This window comes from Corvus hawaiiensis, chromosome Z, assembly GCF_020740725.1.
Source record: "Corvus hawaiiensis isolate bCorHaw1 chromosome Z, bCorHaw1.pri.cur, whole genome shotgun sequence".
NCBI classification, from domain to species: Eukaryota; Metazoa; Chordata; class Aves; order Passeriformes; family Corvidae; genus Corvus; species Corvus hawaiiensis.
The window spans coordinates 71,969,379-71,994,919 of record NC_063255.1 but is presented as its reverse complement, the minus strand read 5'-3'; the positions used below and the strand labels follow the sequence as shown (position 1 = coordinate 71,994,919).

At 35.1% G+C, this 25,541-nt stretch overlaps 1 protein-coding gene across 1 annotated transcript in view; it reads right to left on the bottom strand.

Annotated features, from left to right (window-relative positions):
* FBXL17 (F-box and leucine rich repeat protein 17) overlaps positions 1-25,541 on the bottom strand; it is a 276,091-nt gene that overhangs the window by 77,754 nt on the left and 172,796 nt on the right. The window contains exon 7 of the mRNA XM_048291849.1: positions 15,471-15,547. Coding sequence (XP_048147806.1) covers positions 15,471-15,547 — 77 coding nt within the window. The remainder of the gene's footprint in view (positions 1-15,470; positions 15,548-25,541) is intronic.

Below are 25,541 nucleotides of genomic sequence, written 5' to 3'. Positions count from 1 at the left end.
CTGCAAAGGGAACAAGAAGGATAAGGGTACGTGCCTGCTGTGTGTATTCTTTTCCCCCAGCAAATGGGTGGCCTGAGCAACCCCGAACTCCTCTGAAGATCCTCTCCCAGCTCAGAGCATTATATTCCTTCCACTCTAAAATCCATATCTGTTGTTTCTCCTTTTCTGAGATAAAATTACCTATGCTTTAATCTGTGAGTACTTTCTAGCCCAGGGGTGCCCTATTCGGCAATTTTTTGAATGCCTGACCTCAGAGCTCCCCATGTCACAGCCTACATTCCTCTTGCTGAAATGACATCCTAACTCCATGTAAGCCAGTCAAACTGGGGGAGTGATCAAACCCCTGGACCCCTCTTCTCCTTTATTCCCAAGCACCATCAGTACCTATTACTAGGTGAGCATGCTGTCTTGCTTGGGCTCTCTGAGAAAAAGTGGTTTATCTATTAACATTGGAAGAGATTAAAAATACCTGTACTGCAGTTATGAAAACATTAGGAAAGAGAAAAGAGGCCAGGTGTAGGTAAGAAGGCATCTACAGTAGCACTCCTCATACAAAGTGACTGAAATTCAGCAATACACATCCAAAATTTGCAACAATCAGAGTTAACACTTGAATTTTTCTTTTTTTTCTCCAAGCATTCTGGAACATAACAGCGAAGGCTGCTGTCTCCAAAACAGATCAAGGTTGCCTCGAGACTACCAAGAGAGTTGAAAGGTACTATAAACTCTGTCTTCAGCGTCACAGAATCTGAAAATGTTTTACATAATCAATCAAAACTTTGAAAAGAAGAGAGAAAACATTTTCTGAGCTCCTAAACCGATCAAGGTTCCAGCTGACAGCAAAAAATCCAAGGATTTTTTCCCTAAACCATAGCTGCACGTTATTGCTGTGACTGATTGGTTTTATTTTGAATTCTTTTGCTTTTATTCCCATACATCTAAAGCTGCTTTTATTCCCTATGTGATATCATCAGATCTTCAAGATTTAAAGTCTATGTCAGCAAAAAAAGAAAAAAAAACAACCAAACTCAACAAGGCTTTCCATCTTTCACAATCTGATGTGCACCAACTCTCATTCAACAAAAGACCTGTCAGTAGCTCCATTATCAAGTACAGTAATAAGCTTAACTTTTGTGTGCAATTCTAAGCCACTTCCCATAGGAACTACACAAATGCTTCTTTGTTAAATCTTGATTCAAGATTATGGACTTTTTATCTGCAAACTGCGAGGTGCTTCAAAATCTCGAGTACTGGAATCTTTGGTAATCAGATGAGTGACAATACACAAACTTGCAACTGTGATGATTAGAGAATCATAAGCATCTTACACGAGGAACAGAGCAGAGATGTGTGGATAGGTAATTTCACCCACCTAAAGGAAGAGCTTTGTGTACACATGCTAAAAAAGTATTACACAGTTTCTGTATTTTATCTGAAACAATCAATCTTTCCACAAGATCCATACAATTAATATATCTCCATGAACTGGGGAACCAGCTTCTTGTGTGATAGGTTCTATCTTCAGACCCCACAGCTTTCAGATTGACCTTTAATTTTTATTTATTTATTACAATTCCACAGTGTGGGTAGATACCTCAGTGAGAAGATTCAGGCACTCTGTAAATCTGAAAAAGGTTTTGTGCCTGTGCATTTCATATATATGTCCTCACTATTGTTTACAATTCAAGTATTGTTATTTCTTTGTTTGGCACTAGCAGCAATATTTACAATTGCATGAACAGAGGTAAATGTAAGAGGGTACACTTAATTTATACAGTCCATTTCCTTTCCATTAGAGACCTTCCTCTTCCTAAAATCAAATTAAATGGTATTATGCATTAGCAGAAAGTAATCAAATTGTACTTTATTTTACTAGAAAGACTACATTGTTGACCTTTTTATTTTGATTAAAAAATAACAGGAATGCATGTGGAATTTACCAGTAATGTATCTGACTTATGAAATGCTCAGCTGCATTAGAAGTCAAATATGTAAAAAAAATTATTTAAACTGCTATCTAACCTTTTTCCTTTCCCTTAAAGACACCCTTGTAAGATGCGTGCTATGTCTGTATTCTAAAGGCAATTTTTCAATTATGACTATATAAGAAACAAACATAATCCAAGGTGTTTTTCCTGTGTGCATGTTTGTACCTGCATGTGCAGTCCTTGATAACCAAACACACATGCAAACACATGGCTGGTGGCAAACCCCTCTACATAAGATCACAAAAAAGATTTTGTGCAGATACAAAGCCAGTGCATCTTCAGCCTCTTTTACAAAACCTGTGCAAAACCTTACTGGTCATAAATCATAGCTTAAAAGAAAATATGGATTGCAGAGGGAATAGCGACCACAATGAATTAGGTTTCCCTCAGTTTGCAGTCTCTATTAGTTTTAAAGTGTACTTGTATATTTATCGATTAAAGGACAAAATACATTTCTTCTTTCCTTCATTTTTCTTAGCAGTTATGTTTGATCAGAATGGTTTCTTAATCCTCCTCCTTTAATTATATGACAAGAACACAGCATGGTAGAGAAAACAAGTTCTGTTTACATAGAACTGTTGAACTACACCTAGGAAAAATAAGAACCAATATGCTTAAACTTAAACTACAAAAGAGAAACAAAAGAGATCATCTTGGTAGCCGAAGTGAAATCTGTGGGTGTTATGTTTTCTTTCAGTGACATATACAAGTATCACTTCAGGGATTTACAGGTAAAAAATGGATACTTCATGATTTTGATCAAGTAGGTACTGTTTCACAGCTGCCAAAAGTATCCCCTAAATAAAGCATGTCTTTTTCACTGAAAATTCCATATCAACATGTTTTTCCACTTTCTTGGCACATACAGGAATAGTCCCACGTGCGCACGGAAAGAACAAAGTCCTCCACGCGTCATTACAGTGCATGGCCTCCAAGAACTACTCATAGGCTCCAGTGTCACCAAATCCAACACAAAACACACTCACCACCATAATTCTGACTGATGAAAGTGATGTAACTGAAATGCACAAATCAAAGAACAGGCATTGAAATTTTGAATATGTTACTGAGCTCATTTTTCCTGAAAAACATAGCTCCAAATACCTTTTCATTAATAGTGTCATCATTCTGCCTGGCCTATCCAAAATTCTGAAGGATACCATGTTTCCAATCAGCAGTTCTGTGTTCTTCTGTCTGAGTCTCTAAAATGTAGGTACAGCAGGGCCACTTTAGGACATCATTAGTTATGACCACAACTCCCCAAGGGTCTGAAAATAGCTTCCAATCGCTTAGAGTACTTCTGTCCCTCTTTGACATAAATAAGAAAAACTGGTACACCAAGTCAGATAACAAAGTTTTATGGTGGTGGAAGAAATGAAAAAGAGGCAGGTGTAGACTAACCATAAAGGTTACATTCCACTGATATTTTACACTTCACAGGTAAAAAAGGTACAAACCTATGCTTTTAGGGAAATAGCAGAGATTCAGATGAAAAGTTAGAGAAGCATAGGAGATGTACAGTACACGTAATTTGGGATTTGGTGCACCAGACCATCAACTGGTAATTATGCTATGTGTCCTTTTACCAGGCAGCCACAGTTAAACACTACGGTTTCCTTGAATTCACTTTCCAGAACAGAGATGGTACCAGCTAAACTGGCAGGTTAGGATGTTAGAGCACTTATTGCTGCTCAAATATTAAGGAGTTTTCTTCATTGTGCCTGCTTTCAAGACAAAATGAAAATTAAAGAAATTGTGTTTCACCAACATGAAAATGTAGCAATATCCAAATAGCCAGAAAGGGGTTTTACTTTTTTCCCCAGTATCCCCCATTGGTTTAAAACAAAGCTGTAGGCAACACTGTCACTGATTTTTAATGACATTTCAATGTTAACTGCAAAAAGAAAACAAATATAATTAATTCACAAGGCATTTGTTTTTTTCTCTAAATAATAAGTTAATAAGTTAAAATGTAATGGTAAAACAAGTGCTTGTGGCCTAAGGAAAAATTCAGTGTGATAAATATGCAGCATAAAAAGCTCCTAATAGGAAGAGCCATTGGTTGACTAACCAAGAAATATAAAGTTATTCTTATTTGTTAACACTTGTTAATTACCCTTTTTTATAAAGTTTCAGGTTCATTTCACATGCAAATATAACACATTTTCTTCTTCCCACAAATCAAATACTGTGGGGTAAGATCTGAATTGTATTGATAGTTATGAAAAGCTGACTCACAGCTCACCAAAAGATATAACAAGGTCAATGACTACAGTGTAGCCTGTGAGATTTAGGTTGAGCATTAGAGGGGAAAGAGTAAAAGTCTGTAGCAGTGTAAATGAGGCACTGATAAAATGTCCAGAGACACATGGTGGATCCTCTGTTCCTGGAGGTCATCAAGAAATATCCAGGGAGAGCCACAGAGAGCCAGAGTGGACCTGATCAAGGGCTGGTGACAACCCCACCCTGGGTGCCTGGCTGGACTGAGTGACTCAGACAGGTCTCGTTCAATCTAAATTTCTATGATTTATTGATTATATCAAATTAATAGTATGGTTAATGCTCTAATGCAAGACCTAGACCTTTGAGAAACCCTTACAAACAATAAACGATGATTTCATACTTGGCATTTTTTGTTTACTGGTGGCTTGCTAAACTTCAGGACAGTAATTTTTTTCAACTAAATTGAGAAAATACTTCTGTTTAAGGTGCATTAATTCACATACTCATAAAACAAGATGCATGAACTAATTAGCTGTTTAAGAGAACACACATTTTTAAACATAAATTTGACACTAGACAATTATTAGTGATGTAGGCCTACAGATTTAATCAAGGAACATACTTGATTTGTTACTTGAAGCAGAGAGAGATGATTTTACTATATCTTCAAATTAAAATGATTTACACAAAATGCAACCTATAATCTCAGTGCTTTCAAAATTTAGTAGTATGAAAAAATTCTTTTCCATTTCATCTTTATTTGAATATCCATACATAGCAAAAGTTCCATGTTTCGAGAGCTCCTGAGTTCCTAAAAGATAATGGAGTTGCATTATGTATATCATACATTCTATTAAAAAGAGTTTGAAAAACCCCAACAAAACATAGACCTGGAGTGCCCCCCCCCCCCCCCCCCCACCCTCCGCAAAAAAAATCCCCAACTAACAATGTCGTCAGGTTACTGAAAAGTTTTATAAATCTGTACACTGGATCATTATGCCTGGATAATAACATTTAAACATTCCCATATTTGTACTTTTTTTAGAAGTATCTAAACAGTTTGACATGATGGAATATATTTCACTTGCCTATTACAAAATATGTAAAAATGAATGGAATATCCCAAACTGCACATTTTTTAGAATTTCAGATATATTAAATTTGCCTTCTTAAACTACTCAAGAATCGTCTCTAATCACATTTATTCCTTTCTCTCTGTACTAACCATCTTGCATATTACATTTTTGGACATACTTTCCTACTCTTCTGTATTAGGCAGCTTGTAATTAGAAGAAATATGTTTCAGTATGTATAGCAGAAATTAAGGGATGATGGCACCAAGCCAAAGAGAACTGCAAATAAAGCAATCTTGCTGTCTGAGTGTTCTGGAAAGATACTTGGCATTTCAAAAGCTAAAATGATCCCACTTGACTTATGAGAAACTAAAATACATAATTTAAAAGCTACTTTGAGACTAATTTTTTTTTATAGAAAACTCTTCAAATATTTGAAGTTGACCAAAACAAAATTTTTATGTCAATTTATTAATTTTTGAAAGCACAGTGATTACTTGATTACTTATAAAGTGAATCACATTCCCTCCATTGGTGACAGAACAGTTTCCACACTCTGTACTACACTCTGAAGAGTTTACAGTTTACAAAGACAGCATGAACTTCTTCCTATAATTCATTACAGATGTAAAAATGAAATGCTTTTGTAATAACAAAACTAACCCAGAATCACAATTAAAGGAATGTAGAGGGGAAGTACCACTCATTACATTTCACTAACTAAATTAAAATATTTTTTGGAGGTATCCTCTCTTTTTAGACAACTTGGTAAAAAACCCATGGTATTAATTATTACATATTTTGTTCTTGAGTTGTAATTCATGTTTCAAACCAATATGAATTAAAAATAATCCAGTCCCTACTACTTGATTTTTTAGTATTTGGCCACAGATCCAATACTTACATATAACAGATCTATTCATGCACATTCATAGTGAGACCTCAGTAATATGTCAAAAGGCAGATAGGTAGTAAAGTTATAGTTTTTTTCATGTTCTCCTTCCAGTTGTTAAAAACACTTAACCATTGAACTGTTTTCACTAAACATTTCATTTTTTAAATTAAAAAAATAAAGCCCTAAACCAGTATTTATCATGTGCTGTAGTATTAGCAATTTAGTTTCCTTTCTATTCTAGTGAGCAGAAATCATTACAGAAATCATTAAAGAATTTTTTTTTTAAAACTTAAGCATTCAAAATAACTACACTACTCTACAAAGCACTTCATTTAAATTTTTTATGGCAGGCAGACAGATTATGGTCAAAATTAGACTTTCCTTGAGTAATTTGAGTATTAGAGGAATTCAACAAACCAAGGGAACATATAAAATAGAATACTGAAAGGAAATTCTTCCACCAAAAAATGAATGTTTTTAAAGATTTGACTTAGTTTGAGCAATTATGATGAAACAACTTTATTACTTGCTAAGAACTTTAAACAACAGTTTTCATGTTTAAGAACTGTGAACTTGTTTCTCCCTTTTGGACGTCATCTGAAGAAAACATTCACTTTTATTTAGGCAACACTGTAAAAATGCACTAACTTTAAAATGTAATTTGTAAAATATGTTTTATAGTGCAGTAAAAAGGGGGATCATAAAACTAGCTCCTAGAAGTTGAGAAATAAATTGCAACTGCAAACTATCAGTCACTGTAAAATATGGTGCAAATCTTTACTTGTATGATTACATATATCAACAAGACTTCTGTATCATAACCCATTAAATAGAAAAAGACTTGGTACATTCTTTTTTTCTTCTTCTTTTTGAGTTCTGTTTCTCTCACTTAAGAAAATACAAATACTGCTTTAAAATTTAGAAATATGAGAAGGAATGTTAAATAATCCCCTCTGAGACTAATACTAGGTTTATAGGGATAAATTTAAATGCAGTAAATGTATGGATTTTTTAAAGTATAATGTTAATTGCTACTCAACAAATAATGTAGTTTAGGGGCAAATTTTAAACAAATTCAGAAGTCCAATGAACTAAATATAAAACTGGACTATAGCAGAAGTGTTAATGTGAGTTGCAATTGGTGCTTATCAGAAAACATTACATGTGTTAAATATTTAAATTAAGTTATTCTATCCAAGCCAGAAATAAATTCATACTAAATAAAGTTTCACAATTGTTTTTGTTAAGTAAATCTACCTCTGACTGCAAATCAAATGTTCCATTAGAATTGGTATTCTTCCTTGCAGTGTGACATTAACAGACAGCGTTTGAAATGAAAATATAAAATGACAGTACATTTTGTTGGTAGTCTTAGGACAGGCAAAATCAAAATTTTATAAAAAGCAACAATGTTCATGATATCATCATAATTGCACAATTTACATGTAATAATTTATTTGCACTTTAAATCAGTCTTGAGCTCCAAAGACAAATGTTTAGATACACTGCTTTTGCTGTGCGGTAGCTCACTGGAGAGGCACCCAGCACACAGGGTGGTGTGGCACTGGAGGAATAAAGCTGTAAGTTACTTCTTTTGGTCACACAAAAAAGGAAAATACAACTAACACAAGAGAACAGAAGATCCTGAGTTAAATGGAAGTTTGGTTTTATATTACAGTCTCCTAACACAGTAAATAAAGCAAATGATTAAACAAGAACCTGAAAATGTATTTCTGGCAGCACATGCAGAGGTTGTGGCCACTTCAATTTTTGTTGTATCAGAAATATGTGTCTTGGAACTCAGAACTAAGATGCCTTTTTCCTGAAGATTAACTTAAGCACTTCTCTCAAGTGATAAAACAGCACAAAATTAAATTTTCTATTATGACTGATAAATTGCTGCCAAATTTCTCACCAAATAATTGAAATAACAACATAAAGCACTGTGTTTCCCACAGAAAAACTTAAATTAGCATAACAGGACCTGTGGATCTCTCTACAAGACAAATCAAACCTGAAGTACAACACATCTCTGTTTTCCACATTTAGAACAAGCAACTGGGAACAAACTGTGTACAAATCATAGGCTTCTGCTCTGTTCATCATGACTATTTAAAAGTGCATCTACATCCAGCTTCCTCCAGCTGGCTATTAATACTGCATTATTTTTAAGGGTACAGGTTAAGGGAGACAACCCACCTTCCAGTATGACAAAAAATAGTTTGAAAGTTTGTCTCATCTCATTGCTCAAACAGAAAATCCTTTATTATGTACCATAGGACAAAGGATTTGACTGTCTGTTATTTGAGAAATACACTATTGCAGTAATTTGTCTCACTGTATGGGTCTTGAAGATGCACGGTTGTATCTCAAATGAACTTCTAAAGAAAACTGCATGCCATTTTTGTGGCATTGGGAATACTGATAAAACTTACACAAAAAGAAAATTTGGGTTTTTGATAGTTATGAATTATATATCGTGCTGACAAGATTGTTCAAGGGCTCTTTTCTGCTTCAGGGATTACTTTTGATAAAGTTGTATTTTGACTTTTTCTTATTAATGATTTCCACAGATAGGTGACTAAAGTTTTCTACTCACTCCTGAACATTCCTAAACATTCATAACAGAAATAAAAAAGATTTCTTCTGATAGGGTTCCAATCCCAAAATACATCAATATAGAGCTCTTTCCTCATATTAATAAGTCTCTTGGTTTCAATGTCAATGGGATCCCTTATAGAAACAAAATTAGGTGTCAATACCTGCAAGATGCTATAAGAGCAACTACTCCAAATTAAAACAACAATAATAAATATAAAACCAAACAAGTTTTAAAATGTCCTAACAAAACCTCTACACTGTAATTTTTCCTCCTAGCTGAAGGGAAATTTTCAGAAGTTTTGAAATACATGAAATGACTCCAGCTTCACCCTGCACACTCCAACATAAACAGTAATGCCATCATAATGGAGGAAGAGACAGTAAGTTATAATGTGCATTGTTGGTTTGTTAAACTATGTAAAACTCTGAAACTCACCTCTATTGCTAGAATAAGCTTTCACAGATCCTCATAATTACCAGGGTTTCTATGGAAATTTGCTTTGGAATTCAGAAAGAGTGAACATTTTAATACAAAAGCAAACAAAACCCCCTTACCAGCTGCTAGAGATTTTGTCAAAGGAAGTAAGTATCATTAATACATACAACAGGGCACAGATTGCTTGCCACCTACTTGCTCTTCAGGTATTTTAATTCTTACAGTCTACTGGAGTTTAAGTTGCAGCCTATGCACAGAAAACATATACTAAAACCAAGCAAAGAACCTTGAAATTTGGCACTAAACACCAACAATCCTGCTGATTTACTTCAGTGATTTCAGGTTTCTGAATAACTAACAGAACAAAAACTAGAGAGAAAATGTTTTTGTGAAAAGGAAGAGAAAAATTTTATAAGAAAGCAATATATATGCGTATATATAAAGTAGTTAGATACTACCATATACTATATTACCACCATTTTATACGAACACAAACATACATATATACGTGACATACACAACACCACTAAAGAAGGTAACAGAAGCCCTGGTCCTTAAAAGATTATCTGTACATTTTTCTACAGGCATAAACATAATTTTCAGTGTGATTACTGCTTGCTCTCATTGCATCATTAAGAGAGTGCAAAAGAGAAAGAACCACACACAGGATAGGAAAACCTAATAGGGGAAAGATTGATTCAGAGAAGAGAAACTTGGAACTCAATACAGCAGCAATTTCAAACAATTTTGAAAGAAACAATGAAAGTTGTATTTATTTAAATGATGTAAATTGAGGGAGAGATTGCAAACCAGTAATGGGTGAGGATGAAATATTTTAAACTCAGAAATCTATTTACCACCTGTTCCGTTCTGTCTATCCATAAATGCTGCACTTATCCCCCCCAAAATGTATTTGCCTTCTGAGTTATACTGTGCAAAAGACACGATGTTTTAAAAACAGATTTTAAAAGGCTAATATTAGGGAAGAAATAGTTTTAGTGAGATCAAGCCTTAGAGAGATTTGCTAATCCAAGTGAGAAGCAGACACTAAACATTCTCTTTCGTGAAAATACCCACAGTATGCTTAGTCTTTATGATTTACATGACAGATGGTAAATATTGGAAGGAAAACACAAGCAACTCTCAGTAGGACAACCCTATTCGTTAATAATTAAAATATTCTATTTTAAAATAGAAAGCCTATGTATCCTAAGTATTTAAACATTAGAGTTTAACAGTATCTTGGGAAACTATTTTAACATTGTTAGTGGTATCTCACTTCTCAGAAAAGAATCCATAATCCAGTTACGAAGAATAAACACAAGTTCCAGTTATGTTTTTTTCTTGTGACAATTGGACTTGATTCAGTATAAATGCTATCTTATTCCTCCAGACTTCTACTTGTAATAGCTATGCCCTATCTGTAACATTTTAATGTAAAAACTATATAATTCCATTATAGTTTCTTGAAACTAATTTTTTTGCTTCAGCAAACACCCTCAGAAGAAGAAAAACCTTTAAAAAAAACCCCCATGCGTCCTCAGAGACACTAAATGCATCATTAAATGCTGAAAACAGGCAGTATGAGAAAGGAATAGTAACCATTTTAGAAAAGAAAAAGGCTACATAGCTAGAGAGCTCTTTTTCAATACTCAGAATCTTAAAGTTATCAGCAAAAGACCACAGTTCATCTCAGGTCCTTGTGACAAGCATTTCTTCTGAAAAGCTTTGTGCAATTACTTTACAGCCAGAAATAGAGACTTTCTAAGTTACGCAAAATCCGGAAGTACTAGGTAATGGAAATTCTACAAGACAACTATGAAGACAGCTGTCATCTTCTGCAGGTTACTTGACAGGAAACACTGTGAGATCAATTTATTCCCCGCATTCTGCTAACTGCACTCCTAGTAATGACCATTTGGGCACTTTGTTTTTTCAGAAAGTTCTTCAGTGATTGTTCTCAAGGCACAGCTGTACAAAGTGCTGAATTTGAACACTTTATTTCAAACGTTTTTCAGAAGTGACTTCTTTAGGGGTTTATTTTTTGGGGTGGTGGTGTTCGGCTTTGTTTTTTGCCCCCCTATGTTCTGTTAGTGGAAGCCTACAATTCAAAGCTTGCCTTGAAATTCTTTTCTGCACCTACAGAGGAAACACTGGTCTGACTGCTTTTCTAAAGTGGAAGTAAAGCATTAAAGACTTTTATGTTTCACTACTGCAAAGAATGTGGTTGTAAAGTAATTCTTAGCGAAAATATACACTTAACATTACTGCAAGATCAGACCCTTAAAACATCTACTCCTGTTTCACAGGCTAGTTTCATCAAATCTTTTTATCTTTGAACACAAAATCTCACTTTTGCGTTTCAGAGCGCATAGCACTCTGCACTATTACAAACTTGATAAGTAATAATTTGCTTAAAACAAATTCCCAGCACTAAGGATATCAATAAAACCCAGAACTAAAGCATAAAATCAAAGAGACAGTTACACAATTCTGTGTGTGCTTGCTGCCCTAGCTCACCACTCTACATCTTCACATCAACCTAATTCATTTGACACACAGTCTCCCCACAGCTGAGAAAGTCCCGCTTCCTTACCAGTTCTTAGGAAAAGCTTAAATACAAATCCCGCCACATTTAAGTAAAGTTAAGGTTGTGAAACAAATCAATAAAAGGCAGGAAATTCAAAGATAATACTGACAATCCATGCTTAATTCATGATTGCTTAACAAAAGGGCGAAACGGTATGAGGAACTAATGTTTAGCTTTAACTTCACTCTGTCTGTGTTCTTGGGCAAACAGGTGTTTATCTCAAAGATTATACTAATTCAGTCTGCCCTGTCAGTCTAGATGCATTGTAGTGATTATTTAGCATTTAACAATGTGTTGGATGTAAAGAAACTTTTAAACTAATTGTCAGCATCCTAGCATCTTACACTCTAATAGACATCATTAATTAAAAATACATCTTGAGAAAATTATGCTGGACCAACCTAAAAAAGGTTATAATAACATAATTTATTTCAGAAATAAACAAAGCACACTTTTTGTATGCAAAAATACAAAATTATTCATTTTGTAATGCAACATGAAATAGAGAATATTTTTTTTTCTCATCAGTTAACACCTCTCAGTATGTACACATATTTCAATTCCTGTTTGAATCCTAATCTGTGTGTATACTATAAAGAATATTTTCCTGGTCAGAAAAATGTCAGAAAAAGGAATGCAGCCTATCATTATTAGAGTGTAGGGGGTTTTATTTAATCTTTTAAGCTTCCAAGTAAAACTGAGTATTTTAGTGTGCTTTAAAAATACTAATTAGATAAAAAACATGTATGCCTGGTAGTTTTGTATACTACCTAGCCTACGCAGAAATAAGAAAAACAAAAGAAGAAAATTAATAAAATGACAAAGATCACAGTTCACATCCTTCTCTAAAGGACATGAAATTACCTCACACATACATACCTTATTGAGTTAATTGCAGGACAATAATAACAGGTTTTGCTTTAATTATTTTCTTTATTTACTGAAGTTGTTATTATTGATGAATTAATGTATCACATGATTAAAAATTTTGCTGGAAATTAGCAATATTACTTTTTTTTCCCAGCTGAGTTACTAAGCAATCATGATCTTTGATCCCAGACATCAAAATTCCTGCCGCTGAATAGTTTCAAAGAGGGCTTTCATAATCGTGCCTCCATACAAACCTGGTGTCAAGATTTTAATTGTTAAAGCAAGGACAATTCTGTGTTTCACCCTTGAATTATTATTCATATTTCATAATGGATTATGAAAAAAAAAGCACACTTGCACAGGACTGTGTGCTCCCACCCAGTTACAGCCTCACAGAGCCTCAGACACTCCCTGGTGGAGCCTGAACAATTACATGTGTGAAGTTGTTAAGTCTTTGTAAGACCACGGGACACCACCTAAAAGATTCCCTGAGAAGTCAGGCACATGCTCCTCAGCTGATTTCCTCTACCTGACAAAATACAAAGGTACTGAGGACATGAGGGCTTCAAAAGCCTCTGAGGAGCAGTGGCTGCTCTTCTCCGCCAGGGAAGAGTGACAGATTCTTTGATAAAGGAGGTTCAACAATAAACAGAGCTCTCAGCACTGTAAGGGGCTCACTTTTTAACTTGCCAGCAACAAAAACAAATGAGAAAAAGTCTTCAACTGAACTGCCAGAAAATAAATGAGAAAAGGGTGATGCCTGGTTCAACCCTGCAACACTCTTGTTAACCTAATTAACATTCACTTGCTATCACATTTTTAATTGAAGGAAAAATTTTTACTCAGAAACCATAAATTATGCTTCCAAATTCTACTTTGTTACAATTTGTTTTGCATTTTCAGCTCAGATGTTAAAAGCCAAATTTATTTGTCAAGTTGGCATGCTGAGATATGCTGAAGATTATAATGCTAATCAATTAGTCAATAATGTATAAAAAACGAGTCAGTATCTCAGCTATTTTACTGGATCTTTAAGAGCAAAAATAGTCGAATTTTTAAGCAAATAGTAAAATGTAGTAGCAACACTATCAATAGAAAATATTCTCAAAGTCCCAGTAACTGAGTACAATGATGCTGAGTGACTGCATTATTGACAGATGGGCCTTAGTATAGAGAAGTCAAGAGAAGCTCAGGTTGGACAGAGCAAATCAGCCAAATGCTGTGTTTATTCTCTGCTCATTCATTCTCTGAAACATGCTTTTCATCTAGCTACGGACACTTCCTTTTCTCTCTCTTCAATCTTTCATAAGCAAGGTTTTCTCTATCTTAGGTTTCTTTGCTTCAGTATTTCAGTTGTTTCCCTACTTTTGGGAAAAATCATGTTTTCCTCAGAGTAACTGCACTGAATGAAGGGTGAAATCAGTTTGAGAAATTACTGATCCTCAAGACATGGATTCCATTATGCCTGTGATAACCCTTTCCACATGAGTTGTCAAAGTCAGAAGGGACAAGAGCAGGGCCTGTAGATTCTGTCTGTAGTACACAGACAGAATGGACAAGTCTGCCTTCAGACTCTGTCCTGCACCTCTCGCCCTTCAGCAGTGACAAGAAGCACCTTCATTATTATCACCTTGTGTTCTACAAACAATTCCCCTCCCTGAATTTCTATGAGACATTTCACAAATTCAGAAACTCATCTTGGACAAGTGGCGTCAAGCTGAGAAAATCTGTTTTTAACTCTGGCAACATCTGTTCTGGCCATGGAAGTACAAACAAGTGCGGACCAGAGGAATGGGCAGTAAAGGCCCATGTTCCCTCTCCTCTGCCATGCTCCAAGCTCTGCAGCTGCAACAGCTGTATGGTGGGCTTATGTTCTAATACTGTGGACAAAAGGTAACAGAACAACACACCCTGGAAGGCACAACACAAACTCCAGTGAAGTGCAAAATGTGAAAACGAAAATAGAATGAGTTTGCAACCACTGGAATGATCATCACTTTGACATAGTAATTCTTTATTAAAAGCTAGGGAGTATAAAGTTTAAAAAAAAAAAAAAAAGTGAATGAGAAACAGAGAAACAAAATAATCAGCAAGCCTGAAATAACATCTCAAATACACAGTTTGTACATCCTGCTGAAATCTAGGCATGTAAGTGGGAGACAGACATTTGAGAATCTGACCTCATGGCCTTATGGCAGAAATAAGTGTCTTATTTAAGGTCAGTATCTTATTTGAAAAAAATAAGACAAGATAAAACAAAGCAGCCTTTCCAAACAAGTCCTAGAAGTTTTCCTCTTCTAAATACAAAATATGTCTTTCTATGAGGCCTATCACACAAGACATTTAATTCCTAAGGTGCTCCTCTCTATTTTATCATAACAGCATTTTTAAAGGATCATCAACCTCATTCAAATTTTATGGCTTACAACAGGTGACCAATCCACATTCTTGCTTACTTAGTTATGCTTTTGCAGCATCTAGAAACACATATATTTTTTTGATTTTTCTCTCAAATGTTTTCCTGGTCTCCAGGACTATTAAAAAGGGACCCTACCCAGTCTGCCCAGTAATTGCCAATTCTATAAGAATACTTTGCAGCAAATACATACACTGACGTTCATACTTCTAACCACAGATATTTTTAAGCACATCAAACACTTTTTATACATTTTCCTATTTTTATGGATGAAGGTTTTGAAAATTTTTATCTCTACATTTCCAACACTTTCTGTAACAGTTCCTGTGAACTCTGGTTCAATTTTCACAAAAATAAAGATATAGATATATTACATACCATAGTCTGTGATCTTACAGGATACTAAATACAGTTCTTTCAGGTTCCGTCCTTCTCTGGCAATCACCTCCACACATCTGGAAGACACAGTAAAATTACTGTTATAAGACAGTAAATCACTTTTAGATATCAAGAGTACAATCCACAGGTAAGATGTTCTGTATCTCAGTTTCTTCATTTTGCAAATGCTCCATACATTTCACTGAAAATGAACACAGCTACATGTTTACACTGGAGAAAAATATTATTTTAAATTGAATGCCTTTATATGGATATTCCCCTAAGTCTAATATGTGAGCTGCTTGAAATGTATACAGACTAGCACTTTGGAAAATTACACAAATGTGAATTTCCATTTCTTTATTACTTTGGAAAGTTTCTGTTGCAAATTTTAAGCTTTGACAGCTTTCTTCTAGGGAAGAACTATAAATGCACTGTAATGAGGATAAAATATAAGAAAATGTAATTTTAAATTCATGTTTGTATTTCTTCAGTGATTACTGCATGAGTCAGCATTCATCAGGTCATGAAATGTTACACGATCATGGTGTTCCAACACATCACTGGAGAAGCTTGTATAGATGAGAAAACAGCTCATTAATTTGCCTTATGATAACTGTGATGAATATGCAATGAAACATAGAGGTTTTTATGTTAGTCTTGCTGTTTGAATTTTGTAAGCAAAAAACTTAATACGACTTAACATATGAAATTAAATAGGAGTTTATTATGCACTTGTGACCAAACCCATATTACAGTGCAGTATTTCCAACTGCATTGTTTATAATACATCACTCAGAAATCACAGAATCATAAAATACATTTTCAATCTATTAATGTAGATCAGTTGTTCATTAGATCAGCTAGCATGACCATTGTGCTATTTTCTACATAGATACATTTTTTAAAGTGTATTTTATTGGATAAGTTGTAAGAATTTCTTCTGATCCAATATATTCGACTTTAATTTTCAGGTCAATTACCCAATCACTTACTCTGACACTTAAATCAACCCTTGAACAGTACACAAAATTAAATTACTTGTCAATTTCTAAGAAAATAAGTATTGCTGAATTTGTCATACTTTTGAAAGATACACCTAAACCTTCAGGGACCTTTTTCTTCCACTTACCACCTCCAATAGATTATCTCCCAATCTGATTTAACTGTTCATGCTGGCAATTTTAGATTTTAGAAGCAACCACCTAAATCCTACAATAAGACAATAACTGAACAACAGCCCTTCATAGCTATTTGTCCTCTCTCTGCTTCCTTCCACTACTAATAAACAGCACACTTCTGATGGAGTACCTTAATCACAGTTCCTTTAACACTATTATAAATATTCAACCCTGGAAAACTGTGAGAGCCTGATATTTAGAAGTTTTTTGCAATTCTTGTCATTAGGTAAAGATTGCCTTACCTCATGAATACAAAAAGAAAAGAAAGAAATATCTACACCAGGACTATGCTTTTTAATACAAGGTAACCTCAGAACTACGCATTTTCCTAAAATAAGATAAGAGTTAGCACATTAAACACACTCTATGTACATGGAAAACTTCTTCTCTTCCTGTAAGACATGATTTTGAAGAACATACTCATCTTTGTTAACTGGCTTATTAAGATAACTAGGCCATGAGAAAATTTTTTTTGTAAATTTATTCCAAAAAAATATTTCCTAATAATGAGATTTTATTGCTATTATTGGTAATATGAGTAAACAGAAAATCATCATCATATATTTTATTAGCAGTATTTTCATTAGGCATTTCAGCAAATAAGATATAATTGAAGAGTCAATGGAAACTAAGGTTAAAAGAAGCTTTTCTTAATTCTCAAATACATAATTTAGCAGAGCAACCCTATTATGAAACACTTCTTACCTTGGATAAAAATTCTGAACCCAGAAAAATATTTTGAAAATTGTATCTAATGAGTCTAAAAGTTTTCAAATTATTTTTGCTAATTTTTACTCACTGAAAGACAACTAATCTAATAAAACTGAAGTATAACCATCGGTGTCTAGAAATACCACCACTAGACAGTCAAGATGACATTAAAGACTACCTAATTTTCTCTACAACTTCAGTTGCACACCTTTTCAATCAGTCAGGGTCAAATTCATACTATCTGCACAAATGCAAAAGCACTTGACTTGTGTGGCCCTTATAAATGCCTCCTTTAATCCCTCCAGGTAGTGCCAGCTCTAAGGGTTAAAGTTTATCCAAGTGGCTTGAGCGACTCCAGTCCTGTTCTCAATGACATCTTGGAGTCTAAATGAAATACTCTTCACTTTCTTCTACTAGGAAAAGAAAACCTTCACAGTCTTCAGCTATATTCATTAAACACTGAAGGAAAAAACCAAAAAGAAAAAAAGTTAAAAAATGGTGCTTTGACTCCCTCTTTCCTTTCTGTTTTTTGAAAATATGAAAATCACCTAACATCTAAAAGAATGAGGTAATGGCACATCTAGTTTGGAGGGAAAAAAAATTATACATAGCTAGAATACTGAATTTATGTGCTTCTGTGTGCTTTCTATACCTTGCATAAGTCAATCTAATTCCAGTTTTAGTTTCTATTATGCTTCCTATAGATCATCCTCATGTAAATCAATCTGCAGAGACAGGAGAAACACCTTATATGGCCTCATTTCCCTCCGCTCTACAGAGGGTCACACAATACATAATTGCTAGTAACAACTGACTTCTTTACAACATAAGGAAAAATAAGGGTAGTTGTGTATTTATTGCTTTTACCTTTTAATCTTTGTTAAACATGACAGCAAAGAAAAAGGTTAAAAGAACAAAATCAAATTAACCTTTTCTAGAAAGCAAGGATCATCTTAATTCTGTTGTAATAATCCATCAAAATGATGTCAGATTATTGTCATATCTATCTTTGGAAGTATTTGTATTTATGATGTTGCTGAACTAGACAACAAAGAAGCCTAACCTAAAAAAAAATAATCAACATTATACCGGTAAATAAATGAAGAAAAGTTATTATTTAAAGCTGTGGCAAATTACAGAAGTGAGCAAACCAGAAAACTGAGCCCCATAAAACTTAGGGACTAACCCCTCTCTGTCAGGGACATGGTGGCAACAGCTCTGTGCCAAGGCTGAGAGAACTTCTTAAATCCCTTGACCCAAAGTTACTGAGCAGGCTTTTATCAGCTATATTAAATGGATTAAAATATAAACAATCTTCCAGAAAGAAGAGAGTTTTTTACATTCAAAATAACTTATTACCAAAAATGAGCCAAGGAATAAAGAAATACAACTGGAGTTAGAGCTCTGCTAATATACATATCTGGATTAGAGCTGGCCAAAGTTAAAAATCTTTTCACTTCTTACTTTGCAAATGAGTATCATTTAAAACTATGTAACACATTAAAATATCAAAACAGAGAACATGAAAAATTTTAGGAAGACACTGCTTATTTATTAAACCTGAAAATATTATCCAATAAATGCTTACACCAAGCTTTCCCTAGATCTACTCAATATTTTATGAATGCCGTTCTCTGATAGACTGTTAGGCAATTCAGTTTTATTGCATTCGATTCTAAAAGTAAGAAATTAATATCACATGCTGTGAAATTTACAGTGCAATCAGAAGCCACGAAAGGGCAAAAAGCACAAACTGGTTTCACATAAAGCAGCCAATCAAACAACATTGAAGAAATCAAGAATATAACTAAAAATGTACCTACATACTATTAGTTCAAAATAGAGTTATATATTATATAAATATATATAATATATATATTAATTCAAAATAGAGTTATAAGACCACAGAAGTCTGTAAGATAACTAGACATGAGATAACTGAGCACTGTGACGCTGAACATATCCACACTGAAAACATCCCAAATATCATGATATTCAGAGACTAATAAACCTAAGATTGTCTCTTACTGTTAAAATTTCTAAAGATGTCTTTCAACTTCAAAAACAAAAAAAATCTCAAGGTGAAAACAATATAACTATAATGTTGCTCAACTTTCAGCAATTGCTATCAGGAGAAAACTCTCCATCTGGATTACAGAAATTACAAAAATTTGTCCACTAACACATACTCGTTATACTGGTCTTCCCACCTGGTTTGTAGACATGAAAAATTACTTAGGTCTACAAAGATTTACTGGTATAAAGCTTCTCTGCCAACAAGTCTCTTCAAAAGTAACAAAACTGCATGACTGAAACACAGGTATGTCTACTGACATCTCCAAATTTAGGCCAATATTCTTGATAACTTCCCACACACAAATACGTGCAATGTTTTCTCAGAGTCAAGGTTTATGACTTCCCAAAATATAAGAGTTTAAAAATAATAATAAAACTCCAACAAACCAGAAAAAAACAAGTAATTTGAAACCCCGTAATTTTCTTCTCCTAGCCAATTGATCCCTACATTCTTTGACCTGAATGAAAGCTTAATGTTAATGAAGTAAATGGCAAGCTTCTACCTGTAAGAAAAGATAACACATATCCCTGAGTTATGAAAAATAATCGTGTATATATATATAAATATATATATATATATAGGTGTGTGTGTGTTTATATATATGTATTTTATATGTGTGTGTATACAAACACAGAGCTATTAAATTTCTGATCTAAATCTGAAAACATTGGAAAATTGTATTTGTGGCAACTGAAAGGAACTAATGAGAAAATATGAGTACAGTATTTGTGGTGTAAGTGGTCCTGGGAGACCTTGTTACAGTCTGAGAGGCTCCTCAGCCCTGAACAGAGCTAATTGGAGTTGCCAAGTATTGGTTATGAGTCTACAACTTGAGGGAGTGAGTGAGCTTCACCCACTGAAGAGGTATAAACCCCCACAAAACATTAACATACCACCTTGGTAAGGTTCAAAGACTTGATTGGAAGTCTTCTGTGGCATTTGACTGTATTCGTCCCTAAGTGGTCAAGTGAACACCTTGCTATTCCTCAAATCAAAACCAACAGCACTACTGGGAAGCAAGAGGGAGCTTGGAAAGAACAAGAACACTAAAATATACCATGGAAACCATAAACCTCTGAGGAAATATATAGTGCTCCTCAAAAATTAGCATTTCAAGCATTATATTCAGGCAGAAAAAAAATAGCTGCACATGTAACAACACTCAGAGTCATCAGTTTTGATGACTTAAATTTTCCAATGGAAGGCAGTAATGCAATATAATAACCAAATCTCTCCTGTAACAAAACGAAACCTCTAACCACAGAAACATATATAGTCTTAAGAAATTGATGTAATCTGAGGCCCACTGCACTAGGAAAGAATAATTTAAAAGCTAAAATAGTGAAAATACTAACGGTTTACTGACAGATCTATAAACCCTTGTAAAACCTCTTAACAATAAATTATGAACTTAATGCCCTGATGGATACATATTCTTGGTTCAGGATTCTCTTTCATTGATCATTTTGTTTGCATTATGAACAATAGATATCTTTCAATATGTTTGTTTTCTAGTAATTTATACAAATAAGAGGTATGATTTTTACTTGTTTTTCAGTTACCCTTGTACACAGAACTGCCATTTTAGAATCACATTCAAAATACGTATTTTAAAATTATTTTTCATTTCAAGACCAAGAACTGAATCTATATGAAACAATATTAACCACAGAGACAGCAAAACAGGTTAAGACTTGTAATCAAAAGCACAAACGGAATTTGAAAAGCACTTTCTATCTGGAGCCAATATGCAAAGTGTCATGAGTTATACAAGTTAACAGCAATTATCTTAGAGCAATCATTAAGCTGTGATTAGCAGGGAGGTATTCTTTAGAAAAATCAATGTAATTTAAAATTGGGTTTGCCAAACAGTTTTGCCACTTACAGCACAGGAAAACAGATAAGATTTTTTTTTTTCATGCTGGAATTCACAAATAGCAGAGGTGAGGGCAGCCAAGTCCCACAGTGTCTGCTTGTGCTCTGAGCTAGTCAGGCGCATGCAAGCTCCAGTCAGGGAGCTACACAGATAAATGAATCAGCTCTGTGCTTAAGCTGTTACGCCCTGTCTTTCAGCAATAAATATCTGTTTTCAAATATGTATTAGTTGTCTTATCTAAATTAAATGCCTCCTGTTACCCCAACTGAACGTAAATCCAGCAAGCAATTAAACCAATAAAGGAGAAATTTAGCAAATTGTTTAATTCCACTATCTGATTTTTACATGTAGTAGTATTCCAGGTGGCCTTCAGCTCCTTTCTGACTTGGAAGAACTAGATACCGTAACAGATTTAACAGAAATAAACAACTAGGAAATATAATCTTACCCTGAACCCCTCATAAATCTGATTTGCCACAGCTAATCATGCTTAAGCCTGGAAAACAATTAAATGGTGTCTCTTATTTTTTTAAGAACTCTAAAATATTTTGGAATTCAGATTTCAAATGAACAGGCCTATCTGATACAGCTCTTCAAATGCAACTTCCTACATCTATTGTGGCAACCTGTCTACTGGCAAAAGAAAAACCAAGGAACTGTTCACTACCAGCAAGCCCATGCATATTCCTTAGTAAACATTGTTTTGTATTATAAAAACAAATAATAGCGTCCTTCCTGAACGGTTTCAGTGGTGCTTTCCCACTAAAATACTGGCAAAATATTTGCATTCCTGATATGGTACTGTTGAATTACTCTGCTACAGTGGTCAATAATTCAGAGTCCTAATGGCTGTCAGTGACAAGTGATGTCTTTCAGGGGTCCATATTGCGATCAGTGTTATTTTATATCTTCATTAATGACACAGATGAAGGGATCAAGTGCATCCTCAGCAGATCTGCAGACGACACCAAGCTGAGCGGTGCAGCTGACACTCCTGAGGGATGGGATGCCATCCAGAGGGACCTGGACAAGCTCGAGAAGCGGCCCATGGGAATCTCATGAGGTTTAACAAGGCCAGGTGCTGGTGCTGCACCTGGGTCAGGACAATCCCTGGTGCCAACCCAGGCTGGGCATGAACAGATCCAGAGCAGCCCTGCCCAGAAGGACTTGGGGGTGCTGGGGTGAGAGCTGGACATGAGCCGGCCATGGGCACTCCCAGCCCAGAAAGCCAAGTGTGTCCTGGGCTGCATCCAAAGCCCCGTGGGCAGCAGGGGAGGGAGGGGATTCTGCCCCTCTGCCCTGCTCTGGTGAGACCCCACCTGCAGAGCTGCCTCCAGTTCTGGGGTCCCAGCACAGGAAGGACATGGAGCTGTTGGAGAGTCCAGAGGAGGCCACCAAGGTGATCAGAGGGATGGAGCAGCTCTGCTATGAGGAAAGGCTGAGAGAATTGGGATTGTTCAGCCTGGAGAAGAGAAGGCTTTGGGGTGACCTAATTGCAGTTTTCCAGTACTTGAAGGAACCTCGTAAGAAAGATGGAAAGGGATTATTAACAAGGGCATACAGAGAGAGTTAGGACAAGGGGGAATGGCTTTAAACTGACAGAAAGTAGGTTTAGTGCAGATATTAATTTAGATATTTACTATGAGGATGGTGAGGCACTGGAAGAGGTGGGCCAGAGAACCTGTGGATGCCCCATCCCTGGAAGTGTTCAGGGCCAAATTGGATGGAGCTCTGAGAAACCTGGTCTAGTGAAAAGTTTTCTGTCCATGGCAGGGGCGTTGGAACAAAATGATCTTTAAGGTCACTTCCAACCCAAGCCATTCCATGATTTTATGGTTAGTGTACTGGTGTAGAAGAATTGCTTACATACATATTACTTCCTCACACAGTGAATGTCACAATGGCTTTTCCTAAGACAAATGTAAAGGCAACTGTCATAATGTTCTCTGCTTGCAAATGTAAAAATGTACATATTTAGAAAATAATGACTGCACAGTAGCTACAGACAAGATGGAGAGTTTGCAGACTGTAAGTTCAATTTCTGTGCAAATAAGCAAATCCTTGTGAATTCAAACAAGATCTTTGAGGTCCCACTGCCACAGCAGCGTACACAGAGGGTGAGGTGACATTCAGACTCTGAATATGTGTTATGGCTGAATCTTTAATTGAAATCATTTAGTAATGATGCTACACACGGAATGAAGTTCAGAGACAGACCACCACATTTGCTGCAAGTTCAGAGAAGTACAAAGGAGAAAGTCCAACGAAGAAAACCTTGAAGTATTGGTGTAACTCTCTCTCCCAGTAAAATCACACAAGGGCATACACCAGCTCAGTTGCACTACTTCATGCATGGGGAGACTGGGCTTTGAGCATTGGTGGATTTAATTATTCCTCAGGTTTTAGAGATTATGTTTACATGCTTCAGGCCTCAAGGTGTTTCCTGGAGTTACAATGGCCTCAGTTTTGACAGACTTTCTTTTTTTTTTAAGTAGTCTCATGCTAGTCCATTAAGACTTAGTATAGAATAAGAGTAAAAATGGCCTTCTTTTTTCAAAAGAAGCCTCCAAGTTTAATAGCAAAAGTAAGAAATGGCAACTGTACTGCTGTGCTCTAACTTCCCATAAATGTTCTTTAGAGTATGCTTTTAGAATGCTTGGATAAACTTTAAGATAGTTCCATAAAAATGAAGAAACTTCACCTGATATTTTGAAAATAAAATACTGTGTTTATACAGCTCTGTACTTCTTGATCTCAACAAGGAGTACACACAGATGAGAGAATATTTCACCACATTCACTGCTTTACTTTCATACCACAGGGGCTGACATATGCTTCACTGAGCTTTGCACATAGGCAGCTAATCTTATCTATTGGGATTTACCCTTTCAGACCCCTTTGTAGCTCTGACTTTTTTTCTAATTAAAAAAAGAACCCCTAACCTCTACCAGCAATTCATTAATGTACACTTTTAAAGACTACCTTTTCTTGAAATGACACTGCAGAGCATGGTCGATGGGTCATGGGGACTGAGAATGGATTTCATCAAAGCTATCTCCTGCTAACTTAAGAAAAGAGCAAAACCTCTGCCTCAGTTTCTCCTTTCCAAAATGGAAACATATTCTATAAATCTATTTTTTAACTGAGTTGTAAACAGATGTGATTAAATATTGCAAAGGCTCAGTTCATAAACATAAAGTCCCTATAAAAGTTTGATAAATATTCTCCATCTTATTCATGGGAACAGCAGTATTGCTAAGAGTTATGATCTAAATTTGTATGAGATGAACAAGGTTTACATGGGTAATTTCTTCCATTACACAGCAGAAGAAGTCTTTTATATGACATAAGGAAGCTTTCTGCAAAATAGTTCTATCATCACATCTGATATTTCTCCTCTACTGCTGAAGGACATTCAAGTTTGTAGTGCATTTCTGCTTATATAAAGCGATGATAGAGCAGAAGAAGAGCCAAGATAATCAAAGAAGAAAAAAATAAAATCCAGTACTCATCATAATTCATGTATCTTTGGAATTGATTTGGGGTCCATTCTCATTATACTTTAAGAATTAGAGCAAGTTGGTAGATCTGTTACATTCATTTAATTCTGCTGAAGTTAGCAAAACTGATGAAAGAAAAAATCAAGCTCAATGCATTTTTGGACAAATGCTATAAAGAAGAGAGATTACAGAATGTGAGTAATAACTGAGTTCCGCAGGTCTCACCCAAAGGGTAGCATCACAGCAGCAAAGCTTGTATGAGAACTTTGGAATACTTCATACATAATAGCTTACTGGAAATATTTTAGCATACAAATTTTAGCATAGGAAAAAATCTCCATGCCTGCTAAAATTATAAAATTCTTGACTTGCCATGAAATACTATCTAAATCTTGAAAAGAATGCCAAGGTTCTTAGAACTTCACTTTAACTTGGAGAAAATGCACTGAGATAGCAATGTCTTTAAAAACAAACAAACAAACAAACAAATGAAAGACCAAAAAAACAACCAGCTTAAAGGCAAATTCCAGAAGCTCTTCATGAAATGATAATGAATTCCTTTCCATGTGGCTGTCTGGCTAGCACTTCTGTTACAGGTACACTGCATGGAGAAAGCAACAGAAAACAAGCTTGATGATGCTCTATATGATTTGTATAAAGCAAAATTGCCTCCTTTTAGCTCAGAGAATGTACTAGTAAATATATTTATTAGAAGCTGAAAGAGTA